The sequence below is a fragment of the Lynx rufus genome, unplaced genomic scaffold (genome assembly GCF_022079265.1).
Source record: "Lynx rufus isolate CCGP_SWC_20201006 ecotype Redwood Valley unplaced genomic scaffold, mLynRuf1.p SCAF_40, whole genome shotgun sequence".
NCBI lineage: Eukaryota > Metazoa > Chordata > Mammalia > Carnivora > Felidae > Lynx > Lynx rufus.
The window spans coordinates 2035608-2059186 of NW_025814857.1; the positions used below are offsets into that span (position 1 = coordinate 2035608).

At 44.2% G+C, this 23579-nt stretch overlaps 1 protein-coding gene across 3 annotated transcripts in view; it reads right to left on the reverse strand.

Annotated features, from left to right (window-relative positions):
• Nucleotides 1-23579, reverse strand: part of MTMR1 (myotubularin related protein 1) — a 65136-nt gene that overhangs the window by 29797 nt on the left and 11760 nt on the right. For 2 of the 3 annotated variants that reach the window (XM_047097737.1, XM_047097734.1), the window contains exons 3-10: nt 18704-18727; nt 12806-12881; nt 10152-10246; nt 9416-9523; nt 6281-6382; nt 5884-5967; nt 4690-4839; nt 3570-3758 (exon numbers count right to left, since the gene is read on the reverse strand). In XM_047097737.1, coding sequence (XP_046953693.1) covers nt 3570-3758; nt 4690-4839; nt 5884-5967; nt 6281-6382; nt 9416-9523; nt 10152-10246; nt 12806-12881; nt 18704-18727 — 828 coding nt within the window. The remainder of the gene's footprint in view (nt 1-3569; nt 3759-4689; nt 4840-5883; nt 5968-6280; nt 6383-9415; nt 9524-10151; nt 10247-12805; nt 12882-18703; nt 18728-23579) is intronic. The other variant, XM_047097735.1, reaches the window with a different exon arrangement.

A 23579-nucleotide genomic window follows, 5' to 3' on the forward strand; every position in this document is an offset into this window, starting at 1 on the left:
TCACATGGCCACCTTCCCTGTCTGTGTCTGTCTCTATGTGGCCTTCTTACAAGGATGCCAGTCGGTGGATTTAGGCCCCCCCCTCCTCCAGTATGACCTCATCTTCACTAATTGCATATACAAAGACCTTATTTCCAAATAAGGTCACATTCGGAGGTTCCAAATGAACATGAACTTTTGGGTGACACTATTCAACCCACTACAATGGTCAATATACAAAAGCCAGTCGGCGTAATACACCAGAGTACTAAAATGAAGGAAAAAAAAAAAAACACTATCATCTCGATACAGGAAAGGCCTTTGAAAATCCAATACCTTTCGTGATAAAACCACTCAAACAACTAACAACAGAAAGGAAGTTCCTTAACCCAGTTAAGGGCATGTTGAAAAACCCACAGCTGATATACCCAATGGTGAAAGACTGAAAGCTTTCCCCCTAAGATTAGGAACAAGACAAGGCTGACTACGTGCACCCCTTCTATCCAACATGGTACTAGATAGAGGTTCTTGCCGGGAAATTAGGCACGAAGAAGAAATAAAAGGCATCCAGATCGGAAAGGAAGAAGTAAAGCATCTCTGCTTGCAGGTGACATGATATTATATGCAGAAGAGTTAACCAGGACCTAGACAGATAAATGTCCTTGCTTACTTCTGAGACACCACACCACTACAGTTAAAATTGTCGTAGACATGCGGTTTGCTGTCCTGCTTCCGTGTCTTCCACGTGACATCACACACAGCGGGCCACCCTTGCTCTCTTGGATGTTTAGAAGAGTGCCTCTGTGAGTACAGAGTTTCTCGGCCTTCTCATTGCGCTGGGATAGTGCTGCGACATCACAGACAGGTGGAAAGATGGACGGGGTTAATGACGCACCAGTTAAGGGAGCATGGGGAGCTAATTATGAATGACCCCCTGTGGGAGGCTGAAAAACACTCCCTCCCACCCCCGGATATCTACATCAAATCCTGGGTGATTGTGAACGTGACCTCTTTTAGAAAAAGGGTCTTTGACTCATAAAGTCAAGGATCTTGAGATGAAGAGACCATCTGGATTATCTTGGGCGAACCCTAAAAGCCATCAAAGGTACCCTCAGAAGAGAGAGGGGGGAAGACACAGACACGTGGATGAGAAGCCCCTGTAGAGAGCCGAGGGAGAGATGGATGCACTGTGGCTACACACACAGAGCAACCTCCAGGGGCTGGAAGGGGCAAGGAACAGAGTCTCCCCTGAAGCCCTTAAGAGGGATCACAGCCCCGACAGATTGCAGACTTCTGTCCTCTTGGACTGTGAGAGAAGAAACTTGTGTTGTTGTAAGCCACCCAGTTGTTTGTGCTAATTTGCACAGGGCCGCGGGCAACTCCTCTCCTGCCCATCTCCTTCCCCAGCCCGTTCCTCTGCCAGTCTTGTCCATATCCATAACTGGCACCACCAGTCATCCACCCCCCCCCCCGGCCACACAACTGGGGTGGCAAGCTCATGGGCATCATGTACTGTGGCCGCTACACACATTGTTCTCAGTTTTCATGCTTACACACCCTATGCCACTCACTACGTCTCCCATCTTGCAGAAGACGCGCCTGGGGCTTACAGCGAGGTCAGAAACCTGGCCAGGATGCAAGGGCACCAAGGGCAGAGCCTGGAGGAAAAGCCAAGCAGAATGGATTGGGAAGCCAAGGGTTCTCATGGCCCCACCTCTCAGGCCAATTTGGACACACTGAAGCCATTACCTGGGGGATGGCTGAGCAAAGATGTCAACCAGGCAAGTGGATGGAAATGCTGTCACGACTTCAGGAGGGATCAGGGTGAGATGGAAATCCGGGTGTCAAATTCAACATACAGAGGGTGTCTGGAGTCACGGCATTGGAGAAAATGGCCCCGGGGAGATGGTGAAAAGTAGAAAAGAGGAGCCCGTATGGAGTTCAGGAAGCACCACCATTTGGAGGTTGGGAACGGGGGGAGGGGCTAGTGAAGGAGACTGAGCAGGCCAGGCTGGAGAGAGATCCGAGGGCTGAGATGTCACGAAGGCCAAGCGGACAGAGCATTTTACTCTGAGGTCAGGAATGGGGATGGCTAACACAAACCCAAATGCTCTCTCTGGGACAGGCCCTGTCCCAGGCCGTTTAGAGGACCTCCTTCACGTTGACTCCAGGAAGTAGGCGTACCACCAGTCTCATTTTAGAGACGAGGCAATTGTGGTCTAGAGGGATGAAGTCGCTGCCAGGGTAATGAAGCAAATAACCGTGCTCCTTTGACCCTCCCTCAGAGCACGCTTTATGTTCTCCATGCCACACTGGATGCCACTTGGCACACTACGTGATTGCTTGCTCAGCGTCTCTCCCCAGTGCCTAGCAAGCCCTGACACACAGCAGGCACCCAAGAACTGAGGGAAAATGCCATGTCCGATGCCCTGTTTGACCTACAAAGGAGAAGGTAATGGCTTCTCTCAAGAGTGAGCAGAGGAGGCATGAGGTAGGGGTTTTGGAGATCATGGTCAATGACAGAATAATCACCGTAGCAAGAACCGGCACAGACTTCCAAGAGAAAGACACTCCCAAGCACTGCTGAGGGGACACAGGCTGGGCATGGGGTTGGTGACCACACCCTCAGACCTCTTCCCTTGTGCCAGTCTCATGAGCGACGTGCTCTGCAACACTGTTAGATAGGGACCCGCGCCCGTCTCTTCTTACCTACCACCAAAGCCACTCAAATGCCTCCTACTCCGTGAAGCCTTGTCCAACTTCACAAGCAGGGCTAACCAGGCCCTCTCCTGGCCCCCCTGCATACTGAGCTGACACCTCCTATGATACAGCACCTCGCCTGGTCCACCTTCGTATTCCCCAGCACCTGGCCCTAGTAGGTGCTCATTACACGTCTGTTACCCAAGCGTCATTTCACAAGTAAGCATGAGACGGTAAGGCTGTCGCCACCTTCCGGATCCCTGAAAGCACTTACAGAGAGGGCCAAGTCCTCTGACTGCCAGATGCACGCCTGCAGTAACACACTGTCAGAAAGTCATTCTTGGGCAACAGAAATGACGCGGTTGAGAGCCTTCCCAACTTGGAGGCCAGGTGCTGGAGGCGTGGTCTCATAGCTGTGCCTGGGTATGAAGGATCCTGCCCCCTTTGGCTGGTGGGGATCAAATGGCAGCTGTGTGCAGATGCCACTGCCGCAAAGGATTTACGGAAACTTTGTGTATTTGCCCGGTTGTACACAGGTGACCGTGTTCTAACAGAGACCACATATGTCACACATTAAAGGGACTTCCAACGGCCTCACCATCATTTCAGTAAAACTTGATTCTTTAGGTGGTAATTCGCTTTCTGGGTCTTTGCTGACCTAGTGGAGCAGACAGGATTGTGGAGAAGCCATGGATTGTGGAGAAGCCATGAAAGAGACCCCACATGTAGGCCCACAGGCCACATAGCAGGGACGAACAGCAATGGGCTGCTCCAATGGAGCCCACCTTCAGGTGGGGAGGAACTCAGCAGTCTAACTGAACCGCAAAACAATCTATGGCCACTGCGTTAAGAAAAGATCCGCCGTTTCTGCAACTTTGTTGAGAGTGTACCTTGTTGGTATCAGCAACGCTGTTTTGTCGGGCATCGAAGATGATAAGTTTGTGAGACTGTGCATTAGCATCCATTATTGTTTGCAAGTATTTTTCATCTTCTTTGCAGCGTTTATCATTGGGACCCACAAGTGGCTGGCTGCAACGGGTAATTGTTGCCTGACTTTCTGGATGAATCCATGATAACACCTGGTGTTTATAAGCAACAAACATTAGTACAGTTCCCCTGATCACCCTGATTCCCCTGTCCCCTGATCACCATGCCTTAAAAATAAGTTCTCTCTTCAAGCACAGCTTCTTCTGCGTACTTTTCTCAAACATGATGGGTAAAACCAAGCACAGCATGATAGTGGCCATGGAACTCACTGTTTTTGAGTCAGGTTGGAAGGAGTCTGACTCGATAAGCTCCAAAAATCCCCATCCACCACTAAAATTGTATTCTACGAAAAACAAACTAAGTCAAACTATAACTAATGTCAAGCCCCACTCCTATTTGAATGATTAGTTTTATTTTCTCTCCTAATTTAAAAACATCTTTGTATCTTAACCATCACATATGTGGCAGGATGAGGGCAAAGTGAAGACAGTCCCTTACAGGATCTGGAACTATGCCCCCAAACCTCCCATTTTCCTTAAGCAGCCAAGAGACTCGAGATTATACCTGACCACAAATGCTAAGTTCAAAAACGTTCACTCCCTCCTTGATTATGGTGAGAGTGTCACGGGTGTATACATATGTTCGATCTCATCAAGCTGTACATGTGCAGGTTTTTGTGTATCAATTATACCTCGATAAAACTGGTTAAAACAATTCACCCCCTGCTGGCTCCTATGTCTGCTTTTGTAATCATGTCCCTGTCGTGCAGCTATAGTATTCCACTTAGCATCTAAGAAAGCGTATTTGCTCTAAGAGGACTCATGGAAACCAGAGATGCACATACTGTCAACGAAAGAGCACGCTTTCTTGCCACTCCTTCCTCATTTGCAGCTGCCTTTGGAGGTTTTTCAGCTGAGTTTTCCACTTTCTATTTTGTTCACTAGAGTTTTTCTGTCTTGTTCTTTCCATGTTAGATCTCATACAGTGTGTGTTTGTGCCTGAGTGATGATGTTTATCACTTACAGGGACTCTGCCTTTTGCTCGAAAGGCCGCCACTTTTGAAAGGTCATCATCTTTTACACTAGTTGGCACCACAATGACAGCAGGATAGGTGTCGCAGAGCTCATAGCTACTGTTCACTTTGGATATTTTCCAGCTCTCATTTGGCAAGCCCTGCAGCACGTTAGAGAAGGTGGGGGGGGGGGGAGCAAACTTTTATACTTTCAAAAAGTACTAGGCATGAACCACATCCATTTCTTATTTTCCCCTAAAATCCATTTATAATTTGTTGTTCATTGCTACTTAAAAGTTTAAATATATATTTATCTAACATAATCCACTTCTTACTCATGTCTAAAAATGTAATGAAACAGAAGAATTTCTAAACATATTTTAAAATGGAAATTATACACTAGAATCGAATCCCATATATATTTCTTGTTGTGTTTTCTTTTTCTTAAAAGTCTATTTATGTATTTTGAGAGAGAGAGAGACAGCATGAGCAGGGGAGGAGAAAAGAGAGAGGGAGAGAGAGAATCCCCAATGTGGGGCTCAAACTCACGAAACCGTGAGATCATGACTGGGCTGAAACCAGGGGTTGGACACTCAACCAAGTGAACCACCCAGGTGCCCCTCTTGTTGTGTTTTCTATATAGAATGAGGATGGTGTTGCCTTTGAAAAACCCATGAAAGTTGTTTAGGGAACAACATGTACAGGAACATGTACAGAAACTTTTTACAAACATCTCTAAAATAAGTAATGTAAACCACCATACCAAATATACAGTGGGGGCAAAGATTAAATGTCATGCAAACAGTCTCTCATAAGAACATCTTGAAACTGACAATGCACTGAAAACTACATAGGTATAGGAACACCACATCATACTGATGTAGTCAGGCCACACACATCATCTAATTTAAGCCATTGGTTTGATCCTTATTCATCAACTCATCACCAGAGTATGTAATAAAACCCACCCCAGCCAATTTGCTTTGTAAACCCCTGTGCCTGTACTCCACTTGGCCTCTGGAAAAAGGACGAAGAGCAGCATAACAAAAGGTGTGGCATCGGGAGAATGAAGAGCCTACAGGCTAAGGGAGTCACATGCACAACCTGTTTCAAATGGTTTCTTCTCCGCTACATTCCTAACTTCTGAGAAAAGGAAAAAAAAAGCTCCACCCACTATTTTCGGTTCGATAAGCATCATACTTTACCTGTCTCTTATATTCAGATACAGGATCATAAACTTTCCATCCGTTTATCGGAAATTTTTCTTTGTAGTTGAATGCAAAGAGAGTCTGGATACAAAAAATACAAAATATACATGTTGATATTTCTCTGCTATATCATATACCCAATACTAAAGCTCTTCATTCAGCTCATAGCTGAATAGATTAAGATTTCTACTTTAACCTATAAATTTTGAAGCAACAAGTTGGCAGTTTTCTTAATTGTTACACAGAACTGACAAATTTTAAATATCCTGGTATTAGTTACAAACAGAGAGAAATGAGATGAAAGAAACCTCTGAAAAAAAGGAAAAATTAAACATGACTTTTGGACACCCACCCCCCAAATGCATGCAAAAATGGTTTATTTGGGTGTACTTACCTGCCCATTGGAAAGAGGAAATGCGTGTTTGTTGAGGTTCTCAAATATCCCAAGTTTACTCTGTTCTTCCTGTTTATAAGCAAGTCGCAAGTTCCTCATATCCTATTAAACAATTAGCAAAACTCATTTATTCAACATTTATTGAGTATCTATGAGGCAGCCACAATGCTATAATGAGATTAATCATGTTAGATATTGCTTCTACTAACAAAAGCCAATGAACAGAAATACTCCCCACAAGACAAAAGCAACTCTGGAAACTGGAATAAACGGGGACATGTTGGGGAAATAACTCATCCAGAATGGAAGCAAGAAGGTGGCTCGTGCCTGGAAGATGTGCGACCGGGTCCTGTGCACTTACTGCTAAAGCTGTGCCCCAGAATCATCAGCTTTTAGCTGCCCAAAAAGTCGATTACAGATTTTACACCATCCATACACCAGAAATGCACCAGAGGTTTCTCTCTGTACTCATAGCAAGGACTCTGTATCACATAAAGACTATGTCCCTCAGTGCACTCCTTACAGAAATTATAATGCTGTTTCTCAAAATCACAGTTTCTTAAATGCCCCACCATGCAAGCTGCTGGCCGCGGGCCCGAATGCAAGCCCACAGGAGCACTCCTAGTGATGTGGCTCCGACTTTTCCCCAAGACTGCTTTGAACAGGATCCCCTGATCTTTTTAAACCTATGCCATTGATTAAACACAAAAATCTCGGTCTTCTTTAACATTACATGTAATTTGAAGATAAATATGACCACCAAGAAATTACGAGCAAGAGCAATTTGGGAAGTGATGAGGTTATTGTCACAATGTTACTTGTAACAGAGAAGAAGGGAAAGAACTAAAATGTCCCTCAACAGGGTCTGGCTAAATAACCTATAGTACTACTAAGGGAATACTGAAGAGATGTTAAAAACCAGAAGCAGGGGCGCCTGGGTGGGTGGCTTGGTCGGTTGAGCGTCCGACTTCAGCTCAGGTCATGATCTCACGGTCGGTGAGTTCGAGCCCCGCGTCGGGCTCTGTGCTGACAGCTCAGAGCCTGGAGCCTGCTTCAGATTCTGTGTCTCCCTCTCTCTCTGCCCCTCCCCTGTTCATGCTCTGTCTCTCTCTGTCTCAAAAATAAATAAAATGTTAAAAAAAAATTAAAAAAAAATTAAAAAAAAAAAACAAAAAACCAGAAGCAGTTCTTTCTGTAGTGATGTTGAGGGCTTCCAAGATATATTGTTAAGGGGGAAAAGAAAGGGACAGAACGGTCCATGTAATATTCTACCATCTACATTTGTTTTTTTTTCTTTCTTTTTTTTTTTTTTTAATTTTTTTTCAACGTTTATTTATTTTTGGGACAGAGAGAGACAGAGCATGAACGGGGGAGGGGCAGAGAGAGAGGGAGACACAGAATCAGAAACAGGCTCCAGGTTCTGAGCCATCATCAGCCCAGAGCCCGACGTGGGGCTCGAACTCCCGGACCGAGAGATCGTGACCTGGCTGAAGTCAGATGCTTAACCGACTGCGCCACCCAGGCGCCCCTCTACCATCTACATTTGTAAAGACCATACATACATGCTTGTGCACCCAGGATGTGCAGGGAAGTTGGAAACAGCGGGTGCCTGCACGAGTGGAACAAGGTGGCTGGGGGTTGGGTGGACAGAGACTTACTCTTTCCTCCACACACCTTTGGTACCTTTTGAATTGTGTACCACTTGTTAAAAAAGAAACAAACACTACATCTTGCAATGCTCCCCGGCATGAGCTGAGAGGGCCGGGAGCGTGGCCCTAGTAATACTAGGCTGGAAAGCATTTTAAAGCAGCTACTAGCAAATGCTCAGTGCAGCCATGAAAACATCTTTAAACAGCCACAAGGCACCTGCCTAAACAATGTAACTTCCTGGTGTGCCCTCCCTCCAAGCTCCTCCCGCTACAGACGTGGTAGCTCATTGAGCTCTCTTGCTATTTAGGATTGCTGAGAGAGAAAAGCATTCTCAGCAAAGGAAAGAACACATGGCAAAGGAAAGAACAAGTGCAAAGATTCCAAAGTAGGGGGGGGCAAGGTGGACGTGAGCAGCTAAAGGAACCAGGATGGCAAGAAGGAGGGTAGGGTGGTTGGAGAGGACACTGCAGACGGCAGTCATCCAGCTCAGACACGCGGGCTTTGGGTAAATTTTCCCTCTAGCCTAAGGATGATGGCACACTACTGGGGAGTTCTAAGAAGGGAAATGTCATGTTCCCAAAATGCAGGACCAAATCATCGCTCTGCTTTAAGTTGCACAACTGTTTCACACATCTCCGCATGTGGAACCCCGGCCTGTTCTAGAAGGGCAAATGCAATTTGGCACAGGACAGCACGGCCATGTAATGTCCATAGGGAGTCTAGTGTGCCAGCAGATTCATGATCTGCAAGAGTAAAGGATTCTTTGAAAAAGTGGGTTCAACTGCACTCTGGGGCCAACCGGAGGGAGCTATCTTCAGAGACGTGATCGCAGCAAACAGATGGGCAGGAATGCAAACCCCGACTGTTGGAAGGGACCTTGGCAATGCTGCACAGGCTCTTTCCCAGTACTTTAGGTAGGGGCGTTAATAACGTGTGCCCCATGAGGTAAAGTATTAGGGAATAAAATATACCAGTTAAAGTGTTTCTTAAATGACCAGTCATCATTAAAGTAATCACACACATTTCTACTTAACCCAATGGAGAAAGGGTAGGAAACCAAACATAAGCACGGCTCAGGTGTAAGTGCTGACACTGTGTGTTTAATCACAGAATTTATGGAATACTGCTGTTCCTTCAGGAAATCTTTGACCATCCTCTGTTTTGAAGGGTAGTGTTAAAACAACAAACTGAAAAAACAGTATTGATCTCTGCTTTTCACTTGGTTTCTCTGAAATGTAACAAATAACACCAGCGGTTACAGGACCGCATTTATCAGAACACTTCAACAGAAAAGAAGAGGTTTACTTAGACTGCTTACATAGTGGTAAGAATTAGCCGATACAAGTTGTGAAGAGGCCCCTGTCCAGAAAACACTGGAGTTACTAACAGTAGCAGTTAGTCTCACTGCCCAAAGACCGTGAAGAATGCATCAGAAAAAGCTCCAAGCTGACCGCCCCCTCTGTTTCAGCCGTGTTTGTACAATACCTTGCACACGATCTCTATACCACAGGAATTGTCCCCGTGGCTCTGTGCTCCGATCTTCTCAACTCTGCTGATCACACCAAGGGGAACATCAAGAACAAAATTCGGGTCCTGGGTTGACAAATTAAAAGGAAGACCTATCACTGTTGGTCAGCAGCGCTTTCATACTTGAAGTATCCGCTGGGTTAAAACACACGTTTGTTTATGTCACATTTCCTCTTTGTCCCAACTACAAAACCAAAGTCTGATTTATAACCTGCTTTATGAAGTAGATGTTCAAGAGTATAACTCAACGCCTCCCACCAGGTGTAAGTGCTACTTTATTTTTTGGGTTTTTTTTATTTGTTTAATGTTTATTTATTTTTGAGAGACAGAGACAGAGCCTGAGCGGGGGGAGGGCAGACAGAGGGACACACAGAATCCAAAGCAGGCTCCAGACTCTGAGCTGTCAGCACAGGGCCCAATGCAGGATTTGATCCCACAAACCGTGAGATCATGACCTGAGCTGAAGTGGGATGCTTAACCGACTGAGCCACCCAGGCGCCCCTGTGACTGCTACTTTAATAGCATTTTTTCCCAGATGCACAATCTGTTTGCAAACGTGCACATGTTAAAACTTATCCTCTGGTCCTCTCAGGGTGATGGGATTTCAGGTTTCAGGGTTCTTTGTACTTTCTTCGTTATTGTTTACTTTGTTTTGAAGTGTCTTTAAAAATAAAATACCCCTTTAAAAACTTACCCTCTCGACACTTTTGAAGTACATCTTAAAGTCCGTCACTGTTAGGGTTCCAGTCACTGCTCCCACAAATGGACAAATGTACATGACGTCTTTCACTGAAAGAAAAAACCCAAAGTAGCAACTTCTGCCATAGACTTGGGCTTCAATAAATCTTGAGCTTCCACGTATATATATTTGTGATGCCAGTTTTCTAGGAATTTTACATTTTTATTACATTAAATAACAACATAGCTAGTCTTCGTAAGAAAATTTCATCTTAGGGGCGCCTGGGTGGCTCAGTCGGTTGGGCGGCTGACTTCGGCTCAGGTCATGATCTCGCGGTCTGTGAGTTTGAGCCCCGCGTCGGGCTCTGGGCTGACAGCTCAGAGCCTGGAACCTGTTTCGGATTCTGTGTCTCCCTCTCTCTGCCCCTCCCCCGTTCATGCTCTGTCTCTCTCTGTCTCAAAAATAAATAAACATTAAAAAAAAAAGAAAGAAAGAAAATTTCATTTTGTAAAACAAAATTCTGATTTGTTTCTTAGGGAGGCACTTAAGTAAAGGGCCTCAAAATAAGTTACATTTTGTCATTGTTCTCCAGGTAGTTAACATTTCCCCTGAGTGATAAATTCATCATATTCAAAAACACATTAATTAAACTCTGAAGACCCTGGGCTGCTGTTTCATAAATTACTACTACTGAGAGCTAATGCACCTGCAAAGGAAACTGTTTTACAGATGACAAAAACTAGAACCGCATCAGTGGACTGGAAAATGGCTTCTTTGCCTCAAATTCCTTATCAGCTTCCATGTCGAGTTTTCTTATTGTTGATCCCAACATATTTAGCATCACTCTCAACAACATACTGGATTCCTGCGGGTTTTCGGAAGGTCACACCCGTCCCAAAGGTACCACATTCTCACCATCTTCTCTAAGTGCCACTCCACAGGAATAACAGGGGCGTACACGGCTACATAGGAGTTTCAGTGGGACATTTAAAGGCACTAAAGTTGTCATCCAGCCAGATTCTCAAAACACTTCCATTAGACTTTTCCACAGCTCAGTATCTAACGAGCAGCGCCTGTTGTTGGGCTTAGAGGGCAAAGCGGGCAGAGTCGCTGCTTACAAACAGCCAAGCCCTAGGAGAGGCACTACACAAAAAAATCACCATTATACTATAGCCTCACAAATGCTATCATAACCCTGTGGACACACTAAGAGCTCGGAAAAGGATCCACTCAGATCAGTAGGGAAGGAGGGGGGTGAGGAGGGATGGGGCAAAGGGAGGGAGGAAGAAGAGAGCACAGAGTTGTTGGACGTTAGCAGGGCTGGGTCAAAGCACGCAGCAAGGATGATAGCACATGAGGCCAGAGAAGACTTATTCATGAAGGTTCACAGCAGCTTTATCCGTAACAGCCGCCAAGTAGAAACAGCCCAAATATCTACCAATAGATGACTGGATAAGCAAACTGTCTTGTAGCCACACAATAGGACACTGTTTGGCAGTAAAGAGGAATGAGTGTTGACCCTTGCCACAATGTGGAAGAATATCAAACTAATTATGCTGAGTGGAAGAAACTCGACAAAAGAAGAAAATACTCAATGATTACATTTCTATAAAACCGTAAAAAATACAGTCTACAGTGCTTGGGATGGGGGAGACGGAGTGGGAGGCAGGGATTATAAAGGGCCCAAGGAAACTTCTGGGGGTGATGGATATGTTCATTATCTTGACTGTGATGATGGTTTCCCAGGTGTATAATGTGTCAAAACTCTTCATGTTGTATATTTGAAATCTGTGTGCTTTCCTGTCTAGAGAAGGAGAGGCATGATGTAATTAGCTCTGCATTTTAGTCAGATCATTACAAAAGCAGTGTGGAGGCAGGACTACAGGAACTCCCAGAGAAGAAACAGAGAGGCCAGAAGTTCCAGAAGCTAAAGACAAGAGTTTCAAAACCATGGATGGGATGGGATAAGCAGGGTCTGGAGCCACAGACCAGGATACTCAGCAGCAGTATTGTTTGGAGGTCCTGGTAGGAGAGCCCAGCTACTCAGACGTTCTTGACACAAGACGATTATACTCTGAGACTGAGCACAGTATCTGGGAGGGCGCCATGAGGAAAGAAGGCAACACTCTGCCTGGCAACTAGACTATCCAACCCACCCCGGCCATCATGAGGTGACCAGGTCGTGACCAGCCGCCCTCCCTCGCACCCACGGCACGGTGCACTGGCTGCCGAAATGCCTGGCGCTGCTCACGCCGCCGCCGTTACAACACGGGGTGGCAACACATGCTCTTTTCCTTGTGATCAAACTGTACTTTCTGGAATCTCATAAGCCACTGAAATTGCTCTGCCAACTTCTCAAAACTTTATTAAAATAGGATATGGATCTTCTGTCAACATATTTTCCTTACGGTGAAGGACTGCAACAAACCATTACTTTACAGTCGGCGTCTAATCAGCCTTCGGTTCACACTCAGTTGGAACTTAGAGTGGTCCTATATAGTCTTCTCTCTCTTCAGGTCATGAAGACATTAATAAGAATGAATAGAGCTAGTTCCTTCGTCCTCTAATTAAATTGGTTTGGCTGATCTCCAGCATATACATCACCTGTGCTCACAAGTGCCATTTCATTTTATGGCTCCCTATAAGCAAAGTGTACTCATTATACTTACCAGTGGCCTTGATTGATTCTCCTGGAAAAAGTGGCGCTTCTTCCATCTGTGCCAGTTTATTTCCATCTCTTAGAGCCTGGCAAAAAACCAAACAGGAGTAAATCTCACTTTCCTGCTGTATACCCGGAAGAACTGCGGCGTTCTGTGCTCTTGCTACGTGGCTACAGAAGCGTGCAAAATGGACGCCCCCTCCCCTTACAAGACAATCTCAAAGCTCAGCATCACAGGACACCATGCTGCATATTCTAGCAAATTGTTACACATATTTAATTCACAGTTAGAAAGCATTAATACAGAAATGGCTTGACATGACAGATAGATACTGTAATCACTACACAGACAGCTATCATAAGGTGCCTCCAGAATTTGGACATAAGGTCAGAAAAAGGTTACCTTCTGAGCATGAAACTAACACAAATGAAGTCAACATTACATGTAGGTGCTTAGCTAGCTGTAGACATTCCCCACCCAGCCTATGAGCACTATGTAGTGTGAGAAACTCTGAAGTCTGATCTTTAACCAGGGAGGGGGTCTCATGGCAGTAACATTAAGGAAAGCCCTGGGCTTCCGTGCTGCAGCTCAGCTACCCGTGTGTGCGCACAAAGCGTGGGGGTGGAGGGTGGCGAGTGGGCTTGTCAGTGTGCGTCCCATCCAGGCTGTGAGCGCGTGCTCCCATCTGGCAGACAAGAGGATGCCCATCACTACTGTGGAACAGGGTGTGTCCATCAGCCTTTTCTGGAACCAATGCCCTCTGCGTGGATTCCACACTCACCAAGCAAATTGCTAATGACTTATTAGGCTTCCTGGCTACAATGATACTGGGAAAATGCTGTCTTGGATGGCTGTGGAGATACACGCCCATATTCCCAAATGTCCAGATTGGCCCGGCTGCCCAACTAGCCAGTTTCTTTTGAGTGTGCTCGGATGGTGCTGGATGGCTCAGGGGAACTGAGAAAATGGTGTTCGAACTACAAAGCTATGGACAGGAGCCTGAGGGGCCTATCCCAAGTTACTGCCACCCCATGAGATGCTGCCAAGGAAACTGGTTACTTTCTCCTTAGCATCTCTGACACAATGTGTCACGAATAAGAATAAGGTGTTCAAAACCTCAGCAATTCCCAAGCCGTGTTTCATAGAGCATTAAATTCCCAGGAGATGTAGTCTTTTTTGTTTTCTTCGAAGTTTAGGTAATACTGGGTTAAAGAAAAGCTAAACTGTGTTTTTTTAAATTTCTAATTTTAGTGAGACAAGTCTTTAGCATGTTAATGCACACCGAATCAGCAAGAGGGCACTAGAGTATGCGGCATTTCCAGTACCTATTTGATCAGGGGCTGCTTTCGCGAAAAAATGTTAACATCGGGAGGCCACTAGTGTTCAATGGAAAACAGGTCAGACAATACTAAATTTTCAGCATAATTTTGTGAAGTAAAATTTTTCAAATGAATATCTTTTATAATTCTAAATTATTCAAAATTCAAAACAACCATGATTTGCATAGTTACAAGAATATTTCAATATGTTTTATTAATGGGACTTAAAGGTCAATTTAAAAACCCTTATACATCGTAGTTTTATCATTGTTTTATAAAACAAAGAAAGGAACAAAGGCAAAACATAAAAAGCAGATTCAATGCTAACTGTTGATCAGGGTATGTCTGTCCTATACGGAGGGCACAAAATGACATGGTCCATCCTCCTTATTAAGACACACAGTTAAAATACAAATTGAGGGTCGCTGTTACCTCCAAACAATTTTATTCAGTTCAATTTTTTAGTCTGGATTGGTTTTTAAAACAGTGTCAGCCAAAACTTTTAGGGACATAGAGAACTGTTAAAGGTTAAATGGAGAATTGTTAATGGAATCATTTTTATACTCACACCCAATTTGGAAACATCTTTAATGCAATAAAGCATTAGCCAATATTTATACTTTTAAATGTCCAGTTTTAGAAATGTTAACAGCATCACCAGTCGTAACAGAAGCCTTAATTTGAAAGTCTGCTTTCTCTTGTCTGAACCAGTGACTAATTTTATGACAGTTACAAAGTGAGAAAACTAGTTCAATAAATATCTAAGTTTAAAGTTACTTCAAATATTACACTATTAAAGCTTATTTTAAAGGCTAAATATTATCAACTATAAACCTAAATTCCTTAACTTATATTTAAAAATAAGTGAGGATAGGTTATTTTGAAATATATGTACTAAAGCAAGATGTTCTAATCAACTGAACCTGGAATGGGGGGGGGGTCGGTCCGGGGTGTGGAGAGATGTGATTCACATTAAGCTTTATAACAAGCCATATCAAATACCTTAAAGTCCTCAACCCAGGACTAGCTACTAAAATGTTGCAGATGGGACACACCGGTGACTGGGATCATTTTGAGAATGTACTAGGCTCTCAAGATAGAGGCCACGTCTCCTCTCTTCTACAGTCATGATAGATTCAGCTTGAAATACCTGTGTTATTTCCGTGAGGCATGAACGGGCTGGTGAGACAGAGTGAGACAGACCTCTCACTCACAGGAATTAAATCTGGGGCATGCTTTATAATGATGGAAAACCACATATCAGAACAAAACAAATGATCCCACTGCTTCTGATTTTCCCATAAAAGGTTTATTTTGTACAGGAAACACATTTACCTTCAGCATAGGAATTCAAAAGAAGAATAGTTTTTAAAGGCTCATTATTTTGTGAGTACAGTAGATTCCCTTTATAAAGCTGGTGTTAGGAAATGGGACTCACACTTGTGCTATATTAAGCTTTGACTGCAACTACAAAGTTGCACAAGACATGATTTGACCCTTGATTTATCCAACCCATGTGCAGTATAATCAGAAAATGGAATATTGTGGACAAAATTTGATCTCACGCACACACCCGGGCCTCTTGGTGTCTTTGCTCCAAGTGTTGCCCAGCTGAAGAACTTCCTGTTCCAGTGACCATGAAAGCGCAGCGGAAGGCCCACCAGCTCCCTGAGTTCGTCCCTGAGGACCCTGCCCCTGAATGGCCCGGCTCCTCTACCACCTTCGTCATCGTGAGTCTAGGCTGCTGGGTGGGCAGTGTCTGCAAGTGGCTGCACGCCAAAAGCAGTGGTTTCCAAATCAAGCACTTCAAGGTGCTTCCAAGGTCACCAAAGAAGGGCGGGCTGGGCAAAGGTCCCTGGAGCTGCTCTTCTAGCACTTTCATGTATTGAGATGCGACATAAACTCTGGAGAAAGCTGCGCTGCTTTCAAAGCCTCCAGAGAGTCTAAAGGCACTGAGCAAAGAGTAAGCACTCAAGAATACTTGATGCATGATTTCTTCTTCTGATTAATAAATACAAACTATATGGACTTGCTCCACAAATACTTGTAAGATGCCAGGTATCATGTTGGGCACGGACGTTGCGAATTTGAATAAAGCAACGTCTACATCCTCAAGGAGCGCCCTGAGCATATGCATCTGTCCCCTCTCAATCTTTGTAGAGGCATTTCTGAACCCTGTCGTGACTGCTCACTACCTCATGGCTAATCCTACCTGGGAAGACCAAGAAGCACAAATGAACAAATTTCTGGTTGACAAAATGTTGGATAAACCAATTTTTGCAAATAATGTCATAATGGAATCTACCAAACTCGGACAGGAGGGCACTGCTATAGTGGTAAAAGCATTTGCTTATCATCTAGAAATCTAGTATGAAATGGCTTCTAAGTACACGATCTGTAGCTACGAACAGATGAACACGTAGAACTTGCCACCTGATCAGCTTCAGCTTCAGAAGGGTAGCCATTGTGTTCTTCCTGAATCTCCTGCACAGCACCAGGTGCATGGACAAGAAAAGGCAAAGAGGAGAAAGAGAAACACGTACAAACAGACAGGTGAAAGGACAGAAGTTCTTCTTTAAAGAGACAGTAAGCATGTAAAAGTCGACACACCTTTCACGGCTTTGCAAATCACATTTTCCCCCTTGGAGTTAAGGAAATAGCATCCTCAGCCTAAAATGCAGTATCTATTCTGTGTTTGTGTTGGGGTAGAAAAATGAAAAGCAAACAAACATCATGGATTTCAAAGAAGGCACTGTCTTTTTAAAATCAAGCAATACTACAGCATATGGCAAAGAAACAAAATAACAGACACATAATATGCTTGGAGAAAATAAAGCATACCGTTGTAACCAAGTAAAGGACAAAACCAAGCCAAAATACAGAGGCAGTTCGTAGACATATATTTTAAACACAGTAAGTATTCATGTACACTAAAGAACTACTGTTCAGGGCTCAACTGCACTAGTATTAACGAGCTTTCCACACGCATGCACATGCACATGGTACATGCTGGAGACATACATACACATGGGATCTGTTAATTACCGCTAAATAAATACTGTGCTTTATGAATCATACCACCTTAAATATTTCTAGTTACAGTATCAATGTGCTTCCAAGAGACAGCTAAAAGGTCACATATCTTTATTTCAGTGTTTTCCAATCCCTTTAAAGGTATACTGTGCTTAATTTAACTTCTCCATAGAAGCAATTTGTTTTGGAAACTTTAAAGGCTGGACTGCTGGTTCAGCAGGTGGTAGAAAGCCTATAAATGCCGAAGACGACAAGACTATAACCCCTTTTAAAAGTTTTATCAACTCTCTGAGGCTGAAAATATTAACATGATACTTTTTTCTTCATGAAACTTGGGCTCCCGTGACTGCATTTCTTTAAAAGGCAATCAGTGAGGAAGTAGCTAAGCTTTAAAAGAGTTACTGTTTCTCACCTTTCATTTTTGTCCATACACTAAAATAGCTACTTAATACATTTATCATCAGACTGAATTTAGTACACAGTTGTTACTGCTACCCTTCAAAGCAGGGTAATTTTTAAAATGCAGTGTTTTTTGAAACTTCCATCTTTTTAAATGCAAAGAAAAAGGAATCATTCGTTGATAAAAATTTTTTGAAAACAGAAAAACGAATGACTGAATAACCAAAAACCACACAGTGGTTCAAAGTCCATGCAAACAGAAAGCCAAAGACGAATATTTAACAACGTGAATCAGTGAAAGAAAATGATTCCCACGAGCAAAGGAAAACATGATGAAAAGCAAGATTAAACAAAGATACACCAACTAGGATAACAAGAATTTGACTTAACCTGCTTGTGTTTGTACGGCTTCATTGGCTTCTCTTAAGATTAACATTTTTAAACTCAAGTCATTAAAGTATTCTGTTAAAATCCACGTTATTTTCACTGAATGGAAATAGGTTAGTTTTCAACATCTGATACTCAGTTTCAAACACATGCACATTACCAATCTTTGTCTTGCTTTATGAATATTCTGAAATAAAGGGAAGGAAAGTCATGAGGAAAATATAAGCTGTAATCCAGTCCCCGTAACAGCTACATCTGTATTTTAAGAACTACTCGTTGGCACCGGTTCCCCTAAATTTATTCTGGAGACGAGCACTTGCGTTCCTTCGATTCAGCATGCACACAGCAAGGTGACTTGAAATCTGACTTAGGATGGACAGCAAATGAGCACTCTGTTGTTAAGTTCTTTAGCATGAGTTACATGGCAAACAAGGTAAAAAGAGGACTCTGCAGGCCTGGCGACAGAAGCCCCTGCCGTGAATATCCATTCAGTCAGAATTCATGTAACCCAACAAAAGTCAGTACTGCACGCCGGCAACAACTTTGGCACCCTGCCCTCACAAACACTGGCGTTTGTTGCACGTAAAAACACTGTGACGAATAAAGCGTTTCTAGTGAACACTTAAAGCTATGACACAGCAGCGCAAGTTGATCTGAGTGACTCATAAACCCAGAGAGAAGGTAAAGAGCACTAAATAGACTGAGTGTTTGATCAAGCACAGACACACACAAGTAGGAGGCCCATGTGCGGAAAGCCACATATCCTTACCCTTATATCAGGCCTCCTGAAAACCTGTTAGTTAAAATACAGAACATCGTCATCACGGGCACATTCGCACTGACCTGTGAAAGATGCTGTTAAACTCAGCAGCCCATCCCGATGGAACATGATAATCCGCTACCTAAACCAACCGGATCAATCCTAACACATTTGCCCTCCAAATTTCATTCGGTATCAAATCAATCCGAACACATTTGTCCCAGAATTCTCAGGCAAGTCTCTGATTTGGAGAAACGTATTACCCTTAGGCGAAGACAAACTACATTATTTTAAACACAAACCCCTTCTGGCAAGTACCATTATAAGCCTGCGAACAGGCAGTGTTTCAAAAGTTCACTTGTGTGCCTGTTTGGAACACTGAAGGCATTTTCCCCATAGAAACAATGATACAAAACGTCGGTTCTGCTCCCAGACCAGCCCACAGAAACAAAACAAAAGGGAACCCAAAAACCACAAAAGCCCCCACATTTGACCCAGAGCACAGCTCAGCTGTTGGCACTAATGGCATCATGAAGCGTAGTTAACCATAAATCTTAGGCTGGTTTCTACAGAAATTCTGTTTCCAACTCGCACTCCGGACTCCAAATTGAAACTCCCTGATGTGCCCACCTCTCACCCTAACTCCCACTGCATGCGGAAGGGGCAGCCGCAGGTGGGAGGAAGTGCTGGGAGGGCAGGGGGGAGGGAAGGGGAGGAGAAGCCAAGCTTTATTAAATGGAGGCATGTTATTCTGACACCCTAGCCTGTGACTCCTACTCAAGCGTGCAGTGTATGCATTCGGGAAGCTCTGGCTGGAGTAAACACCTCCGAGAACAGATGAGCCTTTGGAAAGCAAGGAAGACTTGAGTGTCTATTCCCCAATCCAAAGTCTGTAATCCCACCATCTAACCACTAGACGTTCTATGGGAAACAGATCTTTAAAAAAAAAAAAAAAATCACCAGAGGTTCTTATTACCTTTATAGGTTTTCCTCAGGATACGTAAGAAGATCACATGAATACAACACTACAGACTTCAAAAAAATCACTGTATCATCATTAGCATACCCCTTGAAGTAAAAAAAAGGTTCTAAATTAAGTCATGCTGTAGCCCAAAGAGAATTAAAGCCCATAAATTCCTAAATATAGACTATATTAAAAAAAACCTAAATCTGGCTTTCTTTTTTTTGGAGGAGGGGGCGATAGATATATTTATCCTCTTAATTGCAGTGATAGTTTCACAAGTGTGTACCTATCAAAACATATCAAATCATATACTTAAGAATGTGAATTACACCTCAAGAAAGTACAAAATCAAGAAAATACATGCTTATGTTACTATACAACTCAAAATGGGGCACAGGTAGCAATAAAAACTCAAAAGAAAGTCTCCCCTCTCTGAGCATATTCATGCCCTAGTGATAACCATATTTAACTGGACCGATTTTTCACTCTGAGGGATGCCTGCATAACTGTAAATATGGTGACACCTCTAATTCTTGATATTTTGACTTCAAACAGTTTCTGTTGACCTCCCACTCTAAAAGGTGAGAAAATACTTTCTCAAACTCCTACCTCACCTCCCCATCTCTGTTGATGGACACTTGAATTTTTAGTTCTTTTATTGTTTTTCCTTCAACAGAAGCTACATCATAAACAAATACTCATGAGAGTGGTGCATCCCAAGTCCACGGGGACAGAAGCTGCTGCACTCAGGACCCTCCCAGACCCTGCCCTGTGTAGCTCTTCATCTGGCTGTCCATCTGCCTCCCTTATCATGTCCTGTAATAAGGTGGTAAGCCTAATTTAGTGTTTCCCTGAGCTCTGTGAGCTGTTCTGGCCAACGAGCAAAATCAAGGAGGGGGGTCCTGGGGACCGCCAATTTGTAGCCAAGCTGGGCAGAAGTCGTGGGGAACCTAGGGGCCCACTACTTTCATTTGGTGTCTGAAGTGAGGGATGATCTAGTGGGACTGACACCTTAAGCTGTGGGGTCTGTACTTACTCCCAGTTGGTGTCAGAACTGAACTGAACCGTAGGACACCCGGCCGGTGTTGAATTGGCCAGTGTGGGGAAAAAACCCACACATCTGGCATCAAAAGGGCTCAAAGTGTATAGGGTGAGTAGCAGAGAGGGAAACGGTGAATTTTTCCACAGATGAGCCCCAAGATTTAAATTTCTATAAAAGTTTACACCGGGGCTTAAACTCCCTCTGCCCTCAGGTTCTTTTCAAGTCTTCCTTTGGGACACTCCTCACCAGAGAGGTGAGGGGTCCCGCTGACCACCCACTCTTGATAAGGGAGCCCGTGTGCTCCTCTTTGACCCTCTGGGCTCTCTGGGCTCTGTGCACCAGTCCGCCAGGAGGGTACCACCTGGCCTCCCTGGCTGGTGGCGAGTTGGCCCGTGTGAGCCCTATCCTGAGGAAGAGGCCCCAGGTGTCCGCAGCTGCCTCTGGGTGACTGTGTTGAGCTCTGGGCACACTGTGGCCTCGCCCCTAAGCCAGGCCCTCTAAGCCAGCTTTGATCAATTACTGTGTCGATCTCTGCTTGGCTCCCATCTTAATTCTTTATAACAGGTGACACCCCTAAATCTCCAACAGCGTGGCAGTATTTCAGGAAGTTTTCAAACACAGCCAGTGCCAGTGATATAAATACCAACAAGCAGTTGAGGGTCCACCGTACGCCAGGTGCTGTGCAAATGCTTTACACGTGTTATCTCAACCCTCCCAACCCTCCCAGCCACTGAGGAGATACTATTATCCCCATGTGACAAATGAGGAAACCGAGGCAGCAAGCGGTGAAGTAACTTACCCGATGTCACAGGGCCGGCAACACAAGAGTAGGAATTCAAACCCAGGCTGGTTGGTTTTACCTCCCATGTTCTTAACCTCAATAGGGCCCCACCTAGACCTGTTCCCCTTCTGAAGGAGGCTGACAAAGGCCCTCAAAGCTTAACGCCCTGAATGTCCTGCTCTGCCCTCCTCACTCCTCTCACCACATCTCAGGGCTCGATCCCAGGAACCACGAAATCATGACCTGAGCAGAAATCAAGAGTCAGATGCTTAACCAAATGAGCCACCCAGGCATTGCCAGGCTAATAAAAAAATCTTTAGTCATCAAAATACAACCCTGGTGTTTGGGAAACTAGCCACACCTGAACCCTGCCTGGTGCCCTTTGTCAAACTCTAACCTGAAACCATCACTTTCCACTCTCTAAAGCCCTCCAGGAAACATGATGAAGGAGCAGTCCAATTCCATCCTCGATGAAACATGAACCAGTACAAGGATAATTGTCGATATCCTCTCACCAACTAAATTCTAAGATCTTTACCAACATAACTTTATGTTTCACTTAAATAATACTTCTGATATATCGTGAGTTGTTATACATATTAATCAAAATTATTTTACATGCAATATAGAATCATTCAGCAGTCTGCAAAAATCTTGATTTTTTAAAACTTAAATTTTAATTTTGAGATAACTGTAGACTCAATGTTCCCAATGGCAGCATATTGGGACTATAGAACAATGGCAGAACCAGGAAATTGACACGGATACAATTCAGATGCAGAACAATTTCATCACCAGGAGGACCCCTACTGTTGCCCTTTTATAGCCACATCTACTTCCCTCACCACCCCTCCCCTTCTTACCCCCTGGCAACCACTAATCTGTTCATGACTATAATTTTGTCATTTGAAGACTGTTACATAAATGGAATTATATAGTAGGTGACCTTTAGTGAGTAGCATTTTTGGCTCAGTGTTAATTCCCTTAAGACCCATCCAATTCTTTTCTCTTTCCTCTCTTCTATTGAACCCATTCATTGAGGGTTTTTTTAATTTTCGTTATTGTATTTCTCAGTTTTAAAATTCCCATTTGGTTCTTCTTCTATCTCCTTTTCCTTTGCTGAAACTATTTCTTTTCTTTCACTATGTTTCCATTGTTTCAAGCATATTTGTAATCGTTTACTGAAGTAACTTTATGATGGCATCTTGAAAATAATTTTCAGGGGTGCCTGGGTGGCTCAGTCGGTTAAGTGTCCGACTCTTGATTGCGGCTCAGGTCATGATCTCACAGTTCGTGGGTTCGAGCTCCGCGTCGGGCTCCATGCTGATGGCACAGAACTTGCTTGGGATTCTCTCTCTCCCTCTCTTTCTTCTCCTCACCTGCTCAGGCTCTCTTTCAAATAAACATTTAATAAAATCATTTTCACATAATTCTAACACCTGTCATCTCAGTTTTGCCACCTATTGATTCTCTTTTTTCATAGTTTGGGTCTTATTTAAACCATCGGTTTTAGCTCGCTTTCTGTGACACTGCTCCAGCACAAGTGGGGGGACCACGTCATTATAGCCAGGTAGGGGCAGAAGTCCAGGTTCCCCACTCAGCCTCTGCTGACACCAGATGGGGGATTCCTGGCTCCTGCTGGGTCAGTGCAAGAGTTCCAGCCCCTTCTCAGGCTTCCATGGATACCCGGCTGGCAGTGGCAGGGCAGGGATACCTGGTTACTGCCCCTGACACGGCCTCCGCTAACAGCACAAGGGAGGCACAGCCTCCTTACCGATGGGCCGCGGTGAAAGTCTGACTCTCCATTGGGCTTCTTCTGACATTACCACCGCAGGAGTCTAGTGTGCCTCATTGCAGCCTGGCAAGGGTGGGAATTCTAGGCTCCTGACTTGGCCTTGTTGGCAGGGTGGGTGTGGGGCCACAACTTTTTCTGTGGTGTCTGGCTGGAGTACAGTGGTTAGTGTTTAAAAGTTTTCTTTCTGCTAAGCTGTCTCCTTCCTGGTCCTTTGGCTTGAGAGAGTAGGCTTTTGTTGTCTGTGCCCACTGGCATTTCTGAGTTGCTGGCTTCTTCAGCAACAAGTCTGGGACATCCGTGGCA